Source organism: Simochromis diagramma, unplaced genomic scaffold, assembly GCF_900408965.1.
Source record: "Simochromis diagramma unplaced genomic scaffold, fSimDia1.1 OVJJ01000402.1, whole genome shotgun sequence".
Classification (NCBI taxonomy): domain Eukaryota; kingdom Metazoa; phylum Chordata; class Actinopteri; order Cichliformes; family Cichlidae; genus Simochromis; species Simochromis diagramma.
The window spans coordinates 1,834,543-1,849,631 of NW_024386972.1; the positions used below are offsets into that span (position 1 = coordinate 1,834,543).

The window sequence follows — 15,089 nt, forward strand, 5'->3', positions numbered from 1 at the left end:
GAAAGGTAGCGATAAACCGTGAGTGTGATGAAGGCTTTTTAAACGGCCCGGAGTGTAGTTTCAGTGCTCGGGAGCAGAGAAACCAAGCAGAAACTCTAGCTTTATTAAAGAAACTCTAGCATTAAAGGCAAAGATGCCCTGAGAAAGCCTGAACCCGTGATTCCCACTTGATTTGTGACCCTGCTGGAAAACGCTGGAACTCATCTGTAACAAAACAATACTCTACCATGCACACTTTTCAATGTGGTTAAATAACCATAATTTATTAACAATTTATTAACACTTTAGCTCCGCATGTTTGATCACTCATCTAAATGAGAAGTTCAGATAAACAAGAGACGAGCTGAGTAGGACTGGGAGGAATTGCTGGTGGGACACAGCGACCTTCACTGCGAGGGGTTAAAAACCCCAAAGTCACAAAAGGGCACTTTTCCCCTTTTAGACTCAGCTTGGTCTCTCGGGAGCTTTGAACGCTCTGTGAAGCCACTCATCATGGGAGTGCAAGCCCACCTCTCGAAATACAACGCTGTTGTGAAGGACCAATCCATCTGACCATGAGTGATTCATTATATAAGAAAGGGACTTGGAAGGATTAGAAGGTGCCAAAAAATAAACATCTCCATATAAAATGCCTTGCGGCGCTGACATTTTATATGTGCGGGAAGATGTGGACTCGGTAATAACACTTGCTTCCATCATTGTAGTCGCTGGAAAGAGGAGTTTAAGGTTGGTAACCTAAATATTTTGACACTTTCAGATGACATCACTCCGTTTTATTATGAAACTGGAGCCAGCAGTTCATCACAAGTCTAGAAACAAGGAAAACTGCTAGATTATTTTTGTCCACTACATGCAGTACTGCAAAACTGTTTTGAGTCACACTTGATTTCTTTACATTTTTTGAAGTAAGAAATAGGTACAGCAAGTAATTGAAACATATGCAAACATACATGAGGATGCTATCTACGTATAAGGCAATATCAAGCCTAAAAGTCAATATTTGGTATGACCACTTTCGTTCTTTAGGTAGTCTTCAGGAATAGTTAAAAGACATTTTAAAACTCCCCTTTGGATGTTGTCTGCCTTTTTTTTTTCCTGTTCTCTGTCACGATGATCCCACACGGCTTCAATGATGTGCAGGTCTGGGCTCTAGGGACACCAATCCATGACTGATGGTGTTCCACTGTGTGCTTTTCTATCCAGGTATGTATTTACCTTAATGGCAGTGTGTTTGAGATCACTTTATAGATATTATTGCATAGTAGAGCAAAATATGATGGTACTTTTCTTTATTCTGTTCCCCGTCAACAGCACTTCAGCCCTACTCAGCCCTAAGCTATGACAGAGCTTCCTCCATGTCTAAAGCCATTACAGATGACTATAGATGTTCTTCTGCTCTAGATGGCTTTTCATCCTTCACTTGTCCAGTTTCCTCAGTTTTTTTTAAGGACACACTGCACAGCGGGCTGAGATTTGCTAAATTTCCAACTAATAGCGCTTTTGAAATCTCATTGTTCATGCAAAAAAATCCAATTTAAATCTGCCAAACTGTGTGAACATTCACATTTTTCATAGATTCAACTAAAGAAATGTGAACAAATTATGTGTTTTTGTGAATTCTGCCTAAAGGTATAATTTAAACGTTGTTCTTTGATTAGTCATCTGTTATGTGTAGACACAACGCTGCCTCCTATCTTGAATTAAGAGCCTTTTTTATACTTGAATGTAAGTGTTAATTGGTTTAACAAATGAAAAACAAAAAGAAAACTTTGAAAGGCTTTCGGGAAGAACTATTGCTGAAGATTCCTTTCAAAATTACATGAAAGTCTTGCTTTTGGAAGCAAAATGTTATTGCCTAATAGAGTAAGCCTGCATGGGTGGAGATGGTTTCTGCTACCTTTGAAGAGAGGCACCTGCTTCCCAGTTGCATCTTATCATAATAACATCTTGTGATCTAACCTTAGTGTCCAAATATTCTTTTAATCATGATCTTTGTTGGTACTGAGTCTCATCCTGGACACTAAATCTCAAGCAGTCAGACAATGAATCATCAGCTTCTTGGGATTCGAGTGTAGGATTTAGAAAAAGGTCAAGACTGAGGCTGGCACGGCAAGGAGCGACTTGGGGAGAAAGTCGGAGAAGGCTTTAAAGAGCCGCAGTGCATCGATGCTTGATATGTTACTCATTTCATGAGAGAAAGAATAAAAATGGAGGAAATGAAGATGAGTACTGCACTGATCAGTGTGTTCATCTATGACTGTCAGATGGACTCTTAAAAGAAACATTTATGCTGATGTACCTTATCTACCCCAAGGCTGTTTGGATAGCTTATTAGTGCCAAGTTCTTTGATTTAAAAGCTGCACTGTTCCCGGACTTGTTTGTTTGGTATGTTTGTTTGTTTGGTATCAATCTGCCCTGAGCTTTGTTCTAAAAGGAACAAAATCAGCTTCACTGATTTTAATGTTCGATATGAAGACGAAATGTACCTCAGTCGTTCCTGTTCCTGTTGCAAATGTTCCAAAAAGCAGTTGTGCTTTCATGAATGTACTACGCGTGGCTTATCATTTCCAAAGTAAGTCAGTTTGCATCACTAAAGTTGAGCATAAACACTGACCATCGCTGACCACCTTCACCCAATCTTCATGCAAGCTACAATCGCAGCAAGCCGAAGCCCAGCAGATGGAGACCGCAACGTGCCAAGTTCACACGGGCAATCCAAACAGATGGACACATGAAGTGTAGCACCTGCTTTTGGCAACGCACCTCAACACGTACAGCTTGAGTTAGAGTGGAAAAAAGTCACAGGGGATTTCAATCTTACAGGGTTGAGAGGTTTTGATTAGCCAATAGAAGTCGAATTTTGATCATCAGAGAGACGTGTGCCAGCTACAGGGTCTGTATGAGTTCACTTTGAAATGGTTTACATTCATAAAAAAAGATAGGCTTTTTTTTTTATCTTTGTGGTGCACTTTTTATGATCCTGTTGCATAAATTTAGCATATCTGTTGTTTGGGTTTGATAAGACTGTAATAATCAGCAATCAGCAATAATTATCTCCAGGTGCTGACATTTGTAGCTAGAAATTTGCGCTTTTGTTTTTCTCGCTCAAAGATTGTAACAGCCTCCCCTGGAACACCACCCGCTGAAGAAAATGATTATTTGCATTAGCATTTTACAGAAACTGTGTTTCTAATCATGTTTCTGTTGGATCTATTTATTATTTAGAGGATGCTTAGTGAAAAACATCATGAAGAAAATGTATGTCAGCAGAGACTCATCAAGATTCACAAAGATTGCTCTAATTGTTGCAGGGTTTTTTTTGTTGTTGTTTTTTTAATCTACTTGATGATTTTGATATTTCTCTCGGTCTTTAATCAAGAGCAGAAGGCTGTAGGAGGTGGTTGGCATTGACAATATTCATAATCTGGACAAGAATCCATGCAATAACTGGATGAAGCTTTGCACCTGTTGCCCGAGAGGATCTGAAAGCACTCCAGACACTCCCTTGAAGTTTCAGCGCAGCGTTGATGAAGTGCTTTTGAAGGTCATGAAAAATGTTCTTACAAAATATCACCATATTTCAGAGACTATAAATAAACAAAAGGTTTAAGAACAGTCAAAGGAAATGAAGTTAAGTAAATATTTTCTGCACCTATGAAACAGGAGAAATCCAGCAAAGACCTGACGCAGCACCTGAGATGAGTGTTTGGCCTTTTTACTTAATCCGTCTACTGGTTACTAAAGATTTATCAGAAATGGTCTCACTGGTAGCTGGCTGTGAAGAAGCCATTCTTAAGGAAGGGAAACAAAAAAAAGGCTGAGGTATGTCAAACTGCTCCAGAACTGGGTTGAAAAATAAGTGGAAAATTTGACATTTTGGGGTTAAACTGTTGTCCCTATGTAAGGGGAGGTTCAAATGTTGTACCAAACATTGACTTTCAATCTTGTTACTGCTTTTTTCTCATACACTGTAATTCCATTCCTGTTTACACATCTGTTAATAGATTGTTGCAGCTATTTTACATTTTTCCTACTAAAATATTAAAACGTTTTGAGTGGCTCAAGGCTTTTGCACAGTTCTAAAGGTCTATAACCTGCCCAGTGCACGCATTCTTTTTAATAATGTACCAGACTGTTGATTGTTGATCTCTAATTTGCTTGGACCTTACTATTGACCTCCTCGAATAAGAGCAATTTCAGTATTTGGAAGCAATTTCAGAACTTTTATCAAGCTATCATGAAACAATGGGAGAACAGATCTCGTCTGACCATTAAACTGATTGGCAATCAAGTGTCCAATGACTTTAGAGCATCTAAAAATGTGGGACTGTGTATAAAAATGGCTGTAATTGCTAAACAGTTGATGCAATACTTGTTAAACCCCTCGAATTGAAGCTGAAAATCTGTATTTTAATTGCATATTGATTGTTTGATTTAAAATTCACTGTTTTGATGTACAGAAGCAAAGATGCAAAAAAAAAAAAGTGTGATTGTCCAGAAATGTATGAACCTAACTGTAGTCGCTTTCTAGTCAAAACATGATAGGAGTTATTATTCTTGCTTGGGCTGTGTTAGGTCTGGATCCCGGATGAGCCCCCAAATGTGTTACATCCCCTAAATTAAAAACTCATGGAAACCAAGTTTAACAACACAAAATAATGACTCAAAAAGCAACAAACACAACATAAAATAAAGCAAAAAAAACCCACCATCAACCAAGCATCCAGTGGGCTGCTGGATTAAAGCCCCAAAACTAATTAACAAGTGACAAACTTGAAAACTGAGGCCTATAAGTTAATAGTTGATCATAAAAAAGTGAAAGAAAAAATTCTAGAATTAAGTATGCTGATAAATGGTGGAGGAGAAACAGCTTGTTCCAACATGTACGTGAGCCTCAGCACCTAATCAGGACAATTAGGACAACCAAAACAAATAATTAATTACCAGAGGGAGAATTTACTGAAACATGGGGGTGTACGTAACAGTAAAAGATCTAAACATCTGTTTTTGAAGCTTATCATAAAACCTGGAAACAATGACTATGTCCAAAGGTCAGAAATTGTGGCTGCTGAAGTCTCTGCCATTCCAACAGCCAACAAATGTAACTCCTCCATCTTTTTTTTTTTTTTTTTTAAAGGTTTTTACCCTTATTTTATATGAGGTTTTAACTGTTGCAATGTATTTGCTGCAAAGATGAGTCTTTATTTAACATTATTTAACCTACAGCAAGAAAGAAACTTATTTACTAAAATATTGAGTACTGCCTTCCTTACACCCATCTTCAGCACCCAGTGATCTTGCAGCGGTAACAAAGGAGTGTTTAGGTGTTGTACGGAGGTGTGGATTGTAGGGATATAGGAATTTTATGAGGGACATTATTCAATTCCTTGTAAATGGTCTCAGATTCCACAAATTATGTACAAGATGTAATGAAGCACAATTCAATTAGGAGTGTTTACTAATACAACCCCGTGTTTAACCCTGATCTTTGCCTATCACAGTTAAATATATTACACTCCAGCCTGGACTGTAAAATACCACAGAGACATGTGGGTGAAACACCAAGGGTAAATCACTGGCGAACATATTTCTGAATGTAAACACCATATGGAGTTATAACCTCTGCTCGCACAGAGGTCATGTTGGTATCGCTTTATCTACTTCGACTTGGAGCAGCCAAAATGTCTGCTGATACACATGCAATTTGAAACAATTACTCTTAAAACCACTGATTAGCTCCTCCATATGTGAGCCCACAGCTAATCTGCCCAAACGCAAACTTCCTGCCAAACAAACAAATGCTAAATAATGAAGCAGGTCTTTGCCAGGAGGCCATCACTGACGCTGGCTGCACTGATGTTGTTATTCGTTTTTCTGAAAGCTGGGTCTCATTCACACTCATTAGTTCACCCAATCATATCTAAACATTGTTCATTAGCCAGAACAGCTGAGCTCAGTTCCATTCAGTTTTTCCGGCCTAATTGAAATGTACAGCTCTGGCTTTTTGGGAGAGCATCATTAGCACAACACGTCATGCTAATGCATTTTAAAGACGTCCAGCTTAAGGGCTGATTAATATTCCCCAGAAAGAACTGCAAATCTCTCCTGTAAGAGCCACTTCAGAACACCAGCTGCCGTGGTGTTTACTCAAATATTTTCTATAGGCTTTCAGAGTATCGCTCGAGGAAAATGGAATCATCAAACAGCATGCTGGAGAGGTGGTTAACCTGAGTGAGAGTGGATGCGGGTGAGAGCTTAAAACATTTGGGGACATCAAAGCAAGACATAAAATCCCCCCTACTGTTATTTTTTTTGTAGTAGTAGCTCCAACCTTTACTTATGTTTTAAAGTGTCACCACATAAATTTTACCACTAAAGCTCAGCTTGCCCATCCTGGGGAGAGCTTCTCTGCCTGTGTAATGCCTCTTTTTCTGTAGCTTTTCAAGGTCTGAAAAAAAGGGAACCTTGCTGTTACAGTCATCACTATTTTCTTGGCTTGGCTTTGAAACTCTGCGTTTTTACCAGTTAAGCTGCATATGTTGGATCGCTTTTTTGACCATGTATGCAAACCACAAATGAAGTGAAGACACAAAATGGCAGGGGCGGAAACGCATAAAACTCCCAACATCAAATTGGCATGTTTAGTAGTGCAATTGGATTAGAATATGATGTGGATTAGGAGAAACAGTGGGCTTTTTTTTCACAGACTGGAGCCATCTTTGTATCCCACAGCAGAGAAGGCCCTGGTTAAAAGGTTACACTTGTAAATGTATAAATAATAAAATGAATACAGGTGAAATCCATTTAGATGCTTTGGTTTCAGGATCCTGTTATTGCGCATACAAGCTCAGGGTCACGGATTAGTTGGAAACTTGAATAGAGCAGAGCCACCTTTAAGCACACTAACACCTGTGCTTTTCCAGTTAGTCAGAGCGTGTGCCGTAAAGTGGGCTCACCTCACCCCCGTGCGCAATTGTTTCCTCTGACAGCTGTGAACTGAGCTTACAATATCGATACACCCACGAGTGGACTTTAATGAAGCATGCAAACAAACCCCTATTTATCCCTGCAACATTAAAGCGCACAAGAAGCATTGTTCAAGAGTCGGATTTCGTGGCTCCCTTCTCCACGGAGGCCAATCAGATTCCTCTTCCTCCCAGCAGCACAACAGCATCTGACATCACGCCAATTCACAAATCCTGCAAAGCGCCGTTTACCTCTCGGTGCCACGCTGTTTAATCACAAAATGCTGCTCTTATTAGTCTCTTAGTACATTGTGAACGAACCGAGGTTGCCGAATGTGATTACATTTCAATCACTTCTCCTCTAGCATTTCAGAATTTCTGCAGTTCCCCGTGGAGTCAAACCTTCCCACAGTAATAATAATAATAACAAGACGAAAAATGGGTTAAACAGCAATAAACAGTAAAACTTTCTTTTATTTTCACAGACATTATAACACACCACCTCACAACAGCATGTAAAGCCAAAGACAAAGGGAGAGGCTCAAATTCCTCTTGGGCACTAAACAGCACATTATGTACAACGGGCATTAGAATCAGCCTCACAATTACTCGTTTAGTTGTAAAAGACAGCGCGGAATAAATAGGCTATTTTACACCAATGTTTAATATAAACAAATACCTGTCGTACAAATTGCACTTGCCGATGGCTGTGAGGTAAAATACTTCGTGAGCTCTACATGACTGCGATACAGTCACTCCGACAAATGCCTTGATCTTATCCAGTGCCTTTAAATAACAGTTCATTGTAGTGCGCCTGAGCGGTGATGAGCGAATTTTTACGCACGAACCTGGAGCGAGGATCGGACTCTCACTTCCCCATTATAACGCATAAATGCAGAAATCAACTGTTTATCGAACAAAATCAGAACTGAAAAGTTGATATTTATATCAGGCATAAATCACAGGAGTGCGACTCCGCTCTTTGGCTGATGCACAGATTTACTGGATTTCAAATTCGGCACCTGACAGGTTTTTAATCACAGAAGCTTTACAGCCACTTCATTTTAGGGTTGATGAGCTATAATTTTGGCAAATTTCATTTTCTCTTTTACACTAAACTCTCTCTCTGAGCCAAAGGGAGATATCGGGAAAATATTTATCCTGATGCTTTAAAATGGCTTTCAAACACGTTTCTAGCATTTTCGCCTGTTGTTTGAACTCAAATGATCCTGTTTGTTGTTGAAAAGGTCCCCATTGAAATGATTAAATATGGCTCTTACGCACTCCGTCTCCAAAAAGAAACTGCCTATTTTGTCATTATCCCCCCCTCCCCTATCACAGCTGTGATTCGGAGTGAGACAACTTTCCGGTCCCCAGGCTACTATCACTGTTGTCCAAGCCGGCGCAGTCTGACCACATCCCCAACGTTCCGGGCTCCAGAGAGGAGACGAACCCGCCGGAGCATCGGGACAGGTCGCAGGAGCTAATGTGTAGCCTGCGGTCGGCTTGCCTCGGGCAGCACAGCAGCCTCTTAAAAGCCTTCCTGAAATCTGGGCTTCGGCAGTAAATTATGGGGTTAAACGCAGAGTTCACGTACCCCAGCCAGTTCAGAAACACGAAAAGGTCCTTGTCCACCACCTCTGCGCAAAAAACCCTCACGACGTTCACTATGAAAAAGGGCAGCCAGCACAGAGTGAACGTTCCCATGATGATGCCAAGCGTTTTGAGCGCTTTCTGCTCCCTGAGTGCCAGGATCTTAGACGGCCTCTTCTTGCACTTGGAGGTCAGTCCGGTTAAGGTGTTGTGAAACCTGCCCTCGCACTTGTCGATCTTCCTCAGCTGCTTTTTCGCCTCTCTGTACACGCGGGCGTAAACAAATATCATGACCAGGAGAGGAATGTAAAAAGATATGATGGATGAGGAGATGGCGTATGCTCTGTTTGTGACAAAGTCGCAACATTCGGGGTCCTCGTAACAGTCTGTGTCCACACTGTCCCGAGACCAGTGCATCAGGATGGGCAAGAAGGAGACCAGCGCAGAGATCGCCCACACCACACACACCACCGCTTTGGCCCGGGCTTTGGTTAACAAGCTTTGGTAGCGGAAAGGTGATGTGATAGCCACATACCTGTCTATGGCGATAACGCACAGGGTCTCGATGCTGGCGGTGACGCAGAGAACGTCCACCGAGATCCAGAACTCACAGAAAAAGGTGCCATACAGCCACGAACCGCGCACCGCGAGCGCCGCGCCAAATGGCACAACCAGGAGCCCCATGATGAGGTCCGCGCTCGCCAGCGACACGATGAACACGTTGGTGAGAGTCTGCAGCCTCTGCGTCCTGGCGATGGCCACGATGACCAGGATATTTCCGAACACGATGGACAGGACGATCAAAGCCATAACCACGCTCATGCCCGCCATCCACTGCTCGGACGCGGCTGCAGCGGAGCCCGGTGAGTCGGACGTCTCGCTCCCTGTGCCATTCTGGAAGTTCACTGGCGAGGACGCGCCACCACCGTCCCCCATGACGGGCTGCTGGGCTGTGAGTGGAACCAGGTCGAGATCATCAAGGCAGCACTAACAACGCCTTCACAGTCTATAGCTCTACTCCCACTGCGCGCCAACTCCATCTGGAGCGCCTCTCAAGTCCTCAGCCTGCGTTGGCTGCTGTAGCGGCCGGGACAGCAAAGCGCGCGGTGACATCATTGCTCCTCACGACCAATCAGGCAGCTCAGCGGGCAAACGATCCCAGCGGTGAAGTTGTGGAAGCAAACAAACACCTGAACCTTAAAATTTCAGTCAGTCTCTTTTTGGTGTCTTCACCAGTTAACGCGCATGGACGAATAAACCAAACTTTTATTAAGCAGGAGAAGCAGATGGTCACTCCCCAAACTGTCCATAACTATCATCGGTCCAAAAAATCTTGTCGGTTATGGAAACACGATTAACCAAATATGGAAGTCCAGCAGGACATGAACTACAGGGATTTCGCTGTTTTCATCACTGGCGAACCACAAACAAAATTTGTTTTTCCACTTGTCTGTTTTATATTTTTATCGCTAAGAATACATTCCGTGGGCATGAGGTCAGGCCCAACCACGGATCTGTGGTCCTTCCTTCACAGCAGCTGTATTATGGTAAACTTCTTATCTCCAATCACAAGTACAGAAGGCTATAAAGCAGGGGTTGACTCACAGCTATTCAGTCCACGCATCACTGCAGAGATAAACATTCCAGGTCAGTTCCAGGTCATTAAAAATGATTTTTCTGACCTACACCTGAACCAGGTTTTAAATTATGGCCGAGATGGAAGAAAGACAAGCCTAGTAGTGAGCTTAGTTTAAAAAAACAGAAGGAAAAGAAAGAAAAAGAAAAGAAAAGAAAAGAAGGCGTTCAAGATAAAGAAACAACAACAAAACAATGAAAGGAAGGTAGATTAAAGGATTTTCTTATGTAACGATGCCATTTTTTTTATTCAACAGACTTGGAAAGAAACAATTCATACTTTGGATGAATATTGTTTCATCTTTTAACTCTATTCATAAATTAATCAAAAATCATTTCAGGAACACTGTCAACCTACTGTCAACACGCAAGACTTGCTAAAAAACACTGGACTGATGGGGCTCTCCATTGCCTCTTACTTTATGGCCTGCTCTCTGAGGCCATAAACTGTTTATTTATATGCAAGTGAGTTTCCAGTATGGAGACATTACAACCTAAATAATTTAGGATTTGAGCAAACTGGCAGGAGTAAGGCTGTTCAACTCATTGTTGGTGCCCACTTTCAAATCTGACCACTACTGTAGGCCAACAAAGGTCTATCAGAGGGGCATTAAACAGAATATCAACTGAAAGTTTGGGGCCTAAAAAAGACATTTTATTCACGTTAGTGTGGGAAATAAAATATATAGTTTCTTTATGGTTTTTGGTTAAAATGAATAAATAAATAAACTCCATTTATCTTCTTTCCACCTCTGTGGTGGCAGAAATTTCCAAGAGCTTGAAATCAAACCCTATAAAACATAAACATGTGCATTAACAGGAGTGGGAAGACTTTTTTTTCCTATTAATGCTTTTAAAAAAATCTATGGTCTGTTTTTAAATAGAAGAAATTCCTTTTCTGAAGCTTTCATCACAGGACAATGACTGTTAAAGGCTTAAAACGATTCCCTGACTTTGCTGATGCATCGGCTCCTCTTCTCGGCCGCATTTAAAGCGTTTATACCTCTTCGGCGTAATTCAGATGTTCAGCAGCTCGTTTACTTTCATAAAAACGTGCTCATGGAAATGCTCTTGACCACTCAACAGCAGCTACCTACCACATAATCTTTGTGCAAGCTTTGAATGTCGGAATGAAGAGAAGTGCTGCTGGTTAAGCTTTGGTTGATCTCATATGTTGACACCAGCGCGGAGTCAAAGGTCAAAGTTGATTTCATTATTTGAAGTGATGGTTTTCCCCGTTTATGGATCGAGTTCGAGAGTCTCTGCAGAGGCAGACAAAGCGATGTGTTCGAGTGAAGCTGCAGAGTGTTTTGTTAGCGGTTCTGCTCATCAGAAAACCTGCGTTTCAAGCAAACGTTCCTCACACGCCGCAGCCTGGAAATACGGCAATGATATTTTATCTCTTACAGTGATATGATCTTAATGGAGCCCACTCAGCCACAGTGAATGGTGAATAAATGTTTCTGCAGGAAAAAAAAAAAGAAACTGTGGAGACTCTGAAATTTTCTCCTTCACCTGGCCCCAAAACACCCCGCCAATATTAAATGAGCCATTTTATTTTGAAATCACCTTTTACGAGCAGTTAATTCAATAACAATAAACCAGTGTCAGTTTCACAAATCCTGTGAGTGTCATAAGAGGCACATGGCTCTCAAGCCCCTGAGAAAGCTTTTTAAAAGCCCTTTTTGTGCTGGTGAAAGGAGCTGTGTGCTGGTGAAGCTCTTATCTGATCACTCACATTCAAACTTCTTACTTGGGGGGTGATCTTGCAGTTATATTAAAATTCATTTTAATGTGTTATAGCACCACAAGTGAGAGAAGAGGTGGCAGCTTCGATGACCCGAGCGCCTTACCCGACTGGGTATTTTATCCATGTACTGTGTTGATGTTTTCAGTTTGCCAAATGTTAACTGAGGCTCTGTGTGTGTGTGTGTTTGTGTGTGTGAGTGGTACAGGGTTAATTGTGCTGCCAGAATGACAGTGAGGAAAGCAGCTGAGGGGACAGAGGGATAAAACAGCAGGAAAAGACTCAGAGTGAGTCAGGAGGCCAATAATAGCTCCCCGTCTTAAGCAACCACGTCGTTGTCATGTTTATCTTTGCATATTAAAAGTATCTGGTTAACGACAGATTCATTTGCTTTTATTTCTGATTTATCCTCAGGTCTGAGACGCAAGAGCTCTTTTTTGTGGCGGTTCTAACTTGTGGAGTTTATCTTCGTGTTAAAAAAATACACATAAAAGAATCACAAGATGACCGTCCACATCGCTGCTACCCACAACACATTCCACCTCAAGTCTGGGATTTTGTAAAACACTAATATTACTCCCCTGGGACAGTTCTGAAAAGACCTTTGAAGCTTTCCAGAGAAAGGACCATTTTTAAATAGCATTTTGCAGCTCATCCCATGCCCAGAGTGCATAAAACAAGAAAGTGCTTTCACAAAGCCCTGAGTGCACCCCGGGGACAAAAGAATTTTCAAGTTGTAGATCTGGAGCTAGGCTCCTGGCATGATAGGATAAAAGGATGGAGATAAAAGCGGGCAGCTTACCTATCAATGTCTTTTTCAATAAACTGTAATTTTTGCTCCTCTGGCAGAGCGAGCAGCAGCCTAAAGATTCCTTTAAAATGCAACGGAGCTCCCAATAATGTCACATATTCCAGTAAATGCAATAAAGTTTTCACCTGGTTTGATAAAAACATGTAATAATCTGACAAAAAGGGGAAGAAAAATCAAATGGCTCTTTGTTTTCAAACTGATTGAAAAGAAAAAAGTAATTTCAAAACTAATTCTGACAGATGATGGAACAAACCTGTTAAAATAAATGTGCTCATTTTGAATTTGTTGCCAGAAACACCTTTGAAAATAGTTGAGTTTTGATCTTCCTTGCAACTGTGTTGCATCACATCTTATTTTCTTACCAACAATCTGTACTCTGGACTTCAGACAGGCCAGTTTGGTACAAAGAATTTTTTTTTACTACCACGCCATTTATTGGAATATGTGCAGAACGTGGTGTGACATTGTCCTGCTGAAATTGGCATCCAAGCATCCAATGGCTGGATTCATATGTTGCTCCAACACCTAGATTTTGATTCAGCATTAATGGTGCCTTCATAGATTTGGATTTCAGTCACTAGTGCAGGAACTGAAAACTATTTTAAATTCTGTGTTTCGCACCAGTCCACCTTATAGGCCTGGAAAAGAAGAAGTGTTTCTGGATCTTGGCACAGTATTGTGCAAAAGAAAAGAACCAACTATGTCCAGAAGAACAGAATCAGCGTTCTGGGATTTCCTTTCCTGGATGATTATATGTTGCTAGGAAAATGGGGGGGGGAAAAGGGAAATAGGTGCAACGATTTATTGAAACATGTGCAAACATAAATGGACAATACAGTAAAATTGTAATTAGAGTTACATATCATAGATAAGAAAACGTAGAATCTGCCCTTTACATTAAATAAGTACATTAGGTCAATTGCTGTCAATAGGAAATGAGCACACCCATATATCCATGATGAGTGGTTATTGTGGGCGTATCAACCATTATACCAGAATAGATTTTAGATTAGACACCAGCAGAAGATGATAAGCACTGCAGAACATGGCCAATGTTAGAGGCAAAAAAGCAAACGGTTCATTCAATTGCCATCAAATTTTCTTTCTCAGGAAATTAGAAAGTAGAAACCTCGCCCAGATATTATCTGAGCTGCAGCAATGAGCTGCAGCAATGAGCTGCAGGAAATTTTGCTATATTTGTATTTTTAAATGGAGAGATATTTGTATTTATTACAGGTATTTTGTTACATTTTGAGTCTGTAATAACTGGCAATGAGTGTTGCATTTAAATCTAGACTTTGACCAGTCAGCAGTGGTTTTAACCTTGGAACTGTCCCGTGGACGCCATTTCTGCCTCTTTCTTATTGTTGAATCATGAACTCTGACCTTAACTGAAGCAAGTGAGGCCTGTATCTCTTTAGATGTTGTTCTGGGTTCTCTTGTGACCTGGATGAGTCGTCGATGCGCTCTACGAGTAGGTTCACCTCTGTTCCAGGTTTTCTCCATGTGTGGATAACGGCTCTCACTGTGGTTCACCGGAGTCCCAAAGTGTTAGAAATGGCTTCATAACCCTTTCCAGACTGATAGAAGTCACTGACTTTGTTTCTCCGCTGTTGCTTTTTGAGATCTTTCATGCTTTCACAAGGGAAGACGATTTAGTTTTCACTAGCTTTCAATAGCTTTTATTTCTTAAATAAATGAAATTATCATGTAAAAGCTGTATTTTGTATTTACTCTGGTTATCTTAGTCTTACATTAAACTTAAAAAACATGTGACAAATATGCAAAAAAGAGAGACAGAAAGTAGGAAGGGGCAAATACCTTTTTTCACAGCACTCAGGGTTCAAAGTTATCAAGATTGACTCCAAGCCCATATATTTTACTGCATTCAGTTACTGCAGTTGCATTTTTGTTGCATGCGAAAGCATTTACACAAAATTAAACTGAGCTTGAACCACTCCAATAATTCTTGTTCCAGGACTCGTTAATTGACTAGGAAATACACACAAAACTGTTTTTCTGTAACTTCATTGTAAACACGAGAGACTGCTTCTGTAAGCTGTCTGTTTATAACTATGTTAATGACCAAAACTAGAGTAAAAAAAAAAAAAAAAAGATGGCTCTTTCTTTGTAACAGGAATGAGAAGAATGAAAGATATTAACCATGCGTCAAACAGGAGGTCTGCGTATGAGGCCAGCTCAGAAATAAACTGGCATTTTTACATTTTTATGTAACGAGTGTGCTCATTAGTGATGCTTTTGATAGCATCTCATATAAAAGAGCTCCAGGACTTCAGCTTATTAATGTATTGGTTGGAATTACGCAAAACAAACTGA

General features: G+C 40.8%; 1 protein-coding gene across 1 annotated transcript; it reads right to left on the reverse strand.

Moving 5' to 3' along the window:
* Positions 1-3,329: 3,329 nt before the first annotated feature.
* adrb1 (adrenoceptor beta 1) lies at positions 3,330-10,404 on the reverse strand. The gene has a single exon (XM_040039021.1). It carries the CDS (start codon positions 9,493-9,495, stop codon positions 8,302-8,304), a length of 1,194 nt encoding a protein of 397 aa, XP_039894955.1. The 5' UTR covers positions 9,496-10,404; the 3' UTR covers positions 3,330-8,301.
* Positions 10,405-15,089: the final 4,685 nt, after the last annotated feature.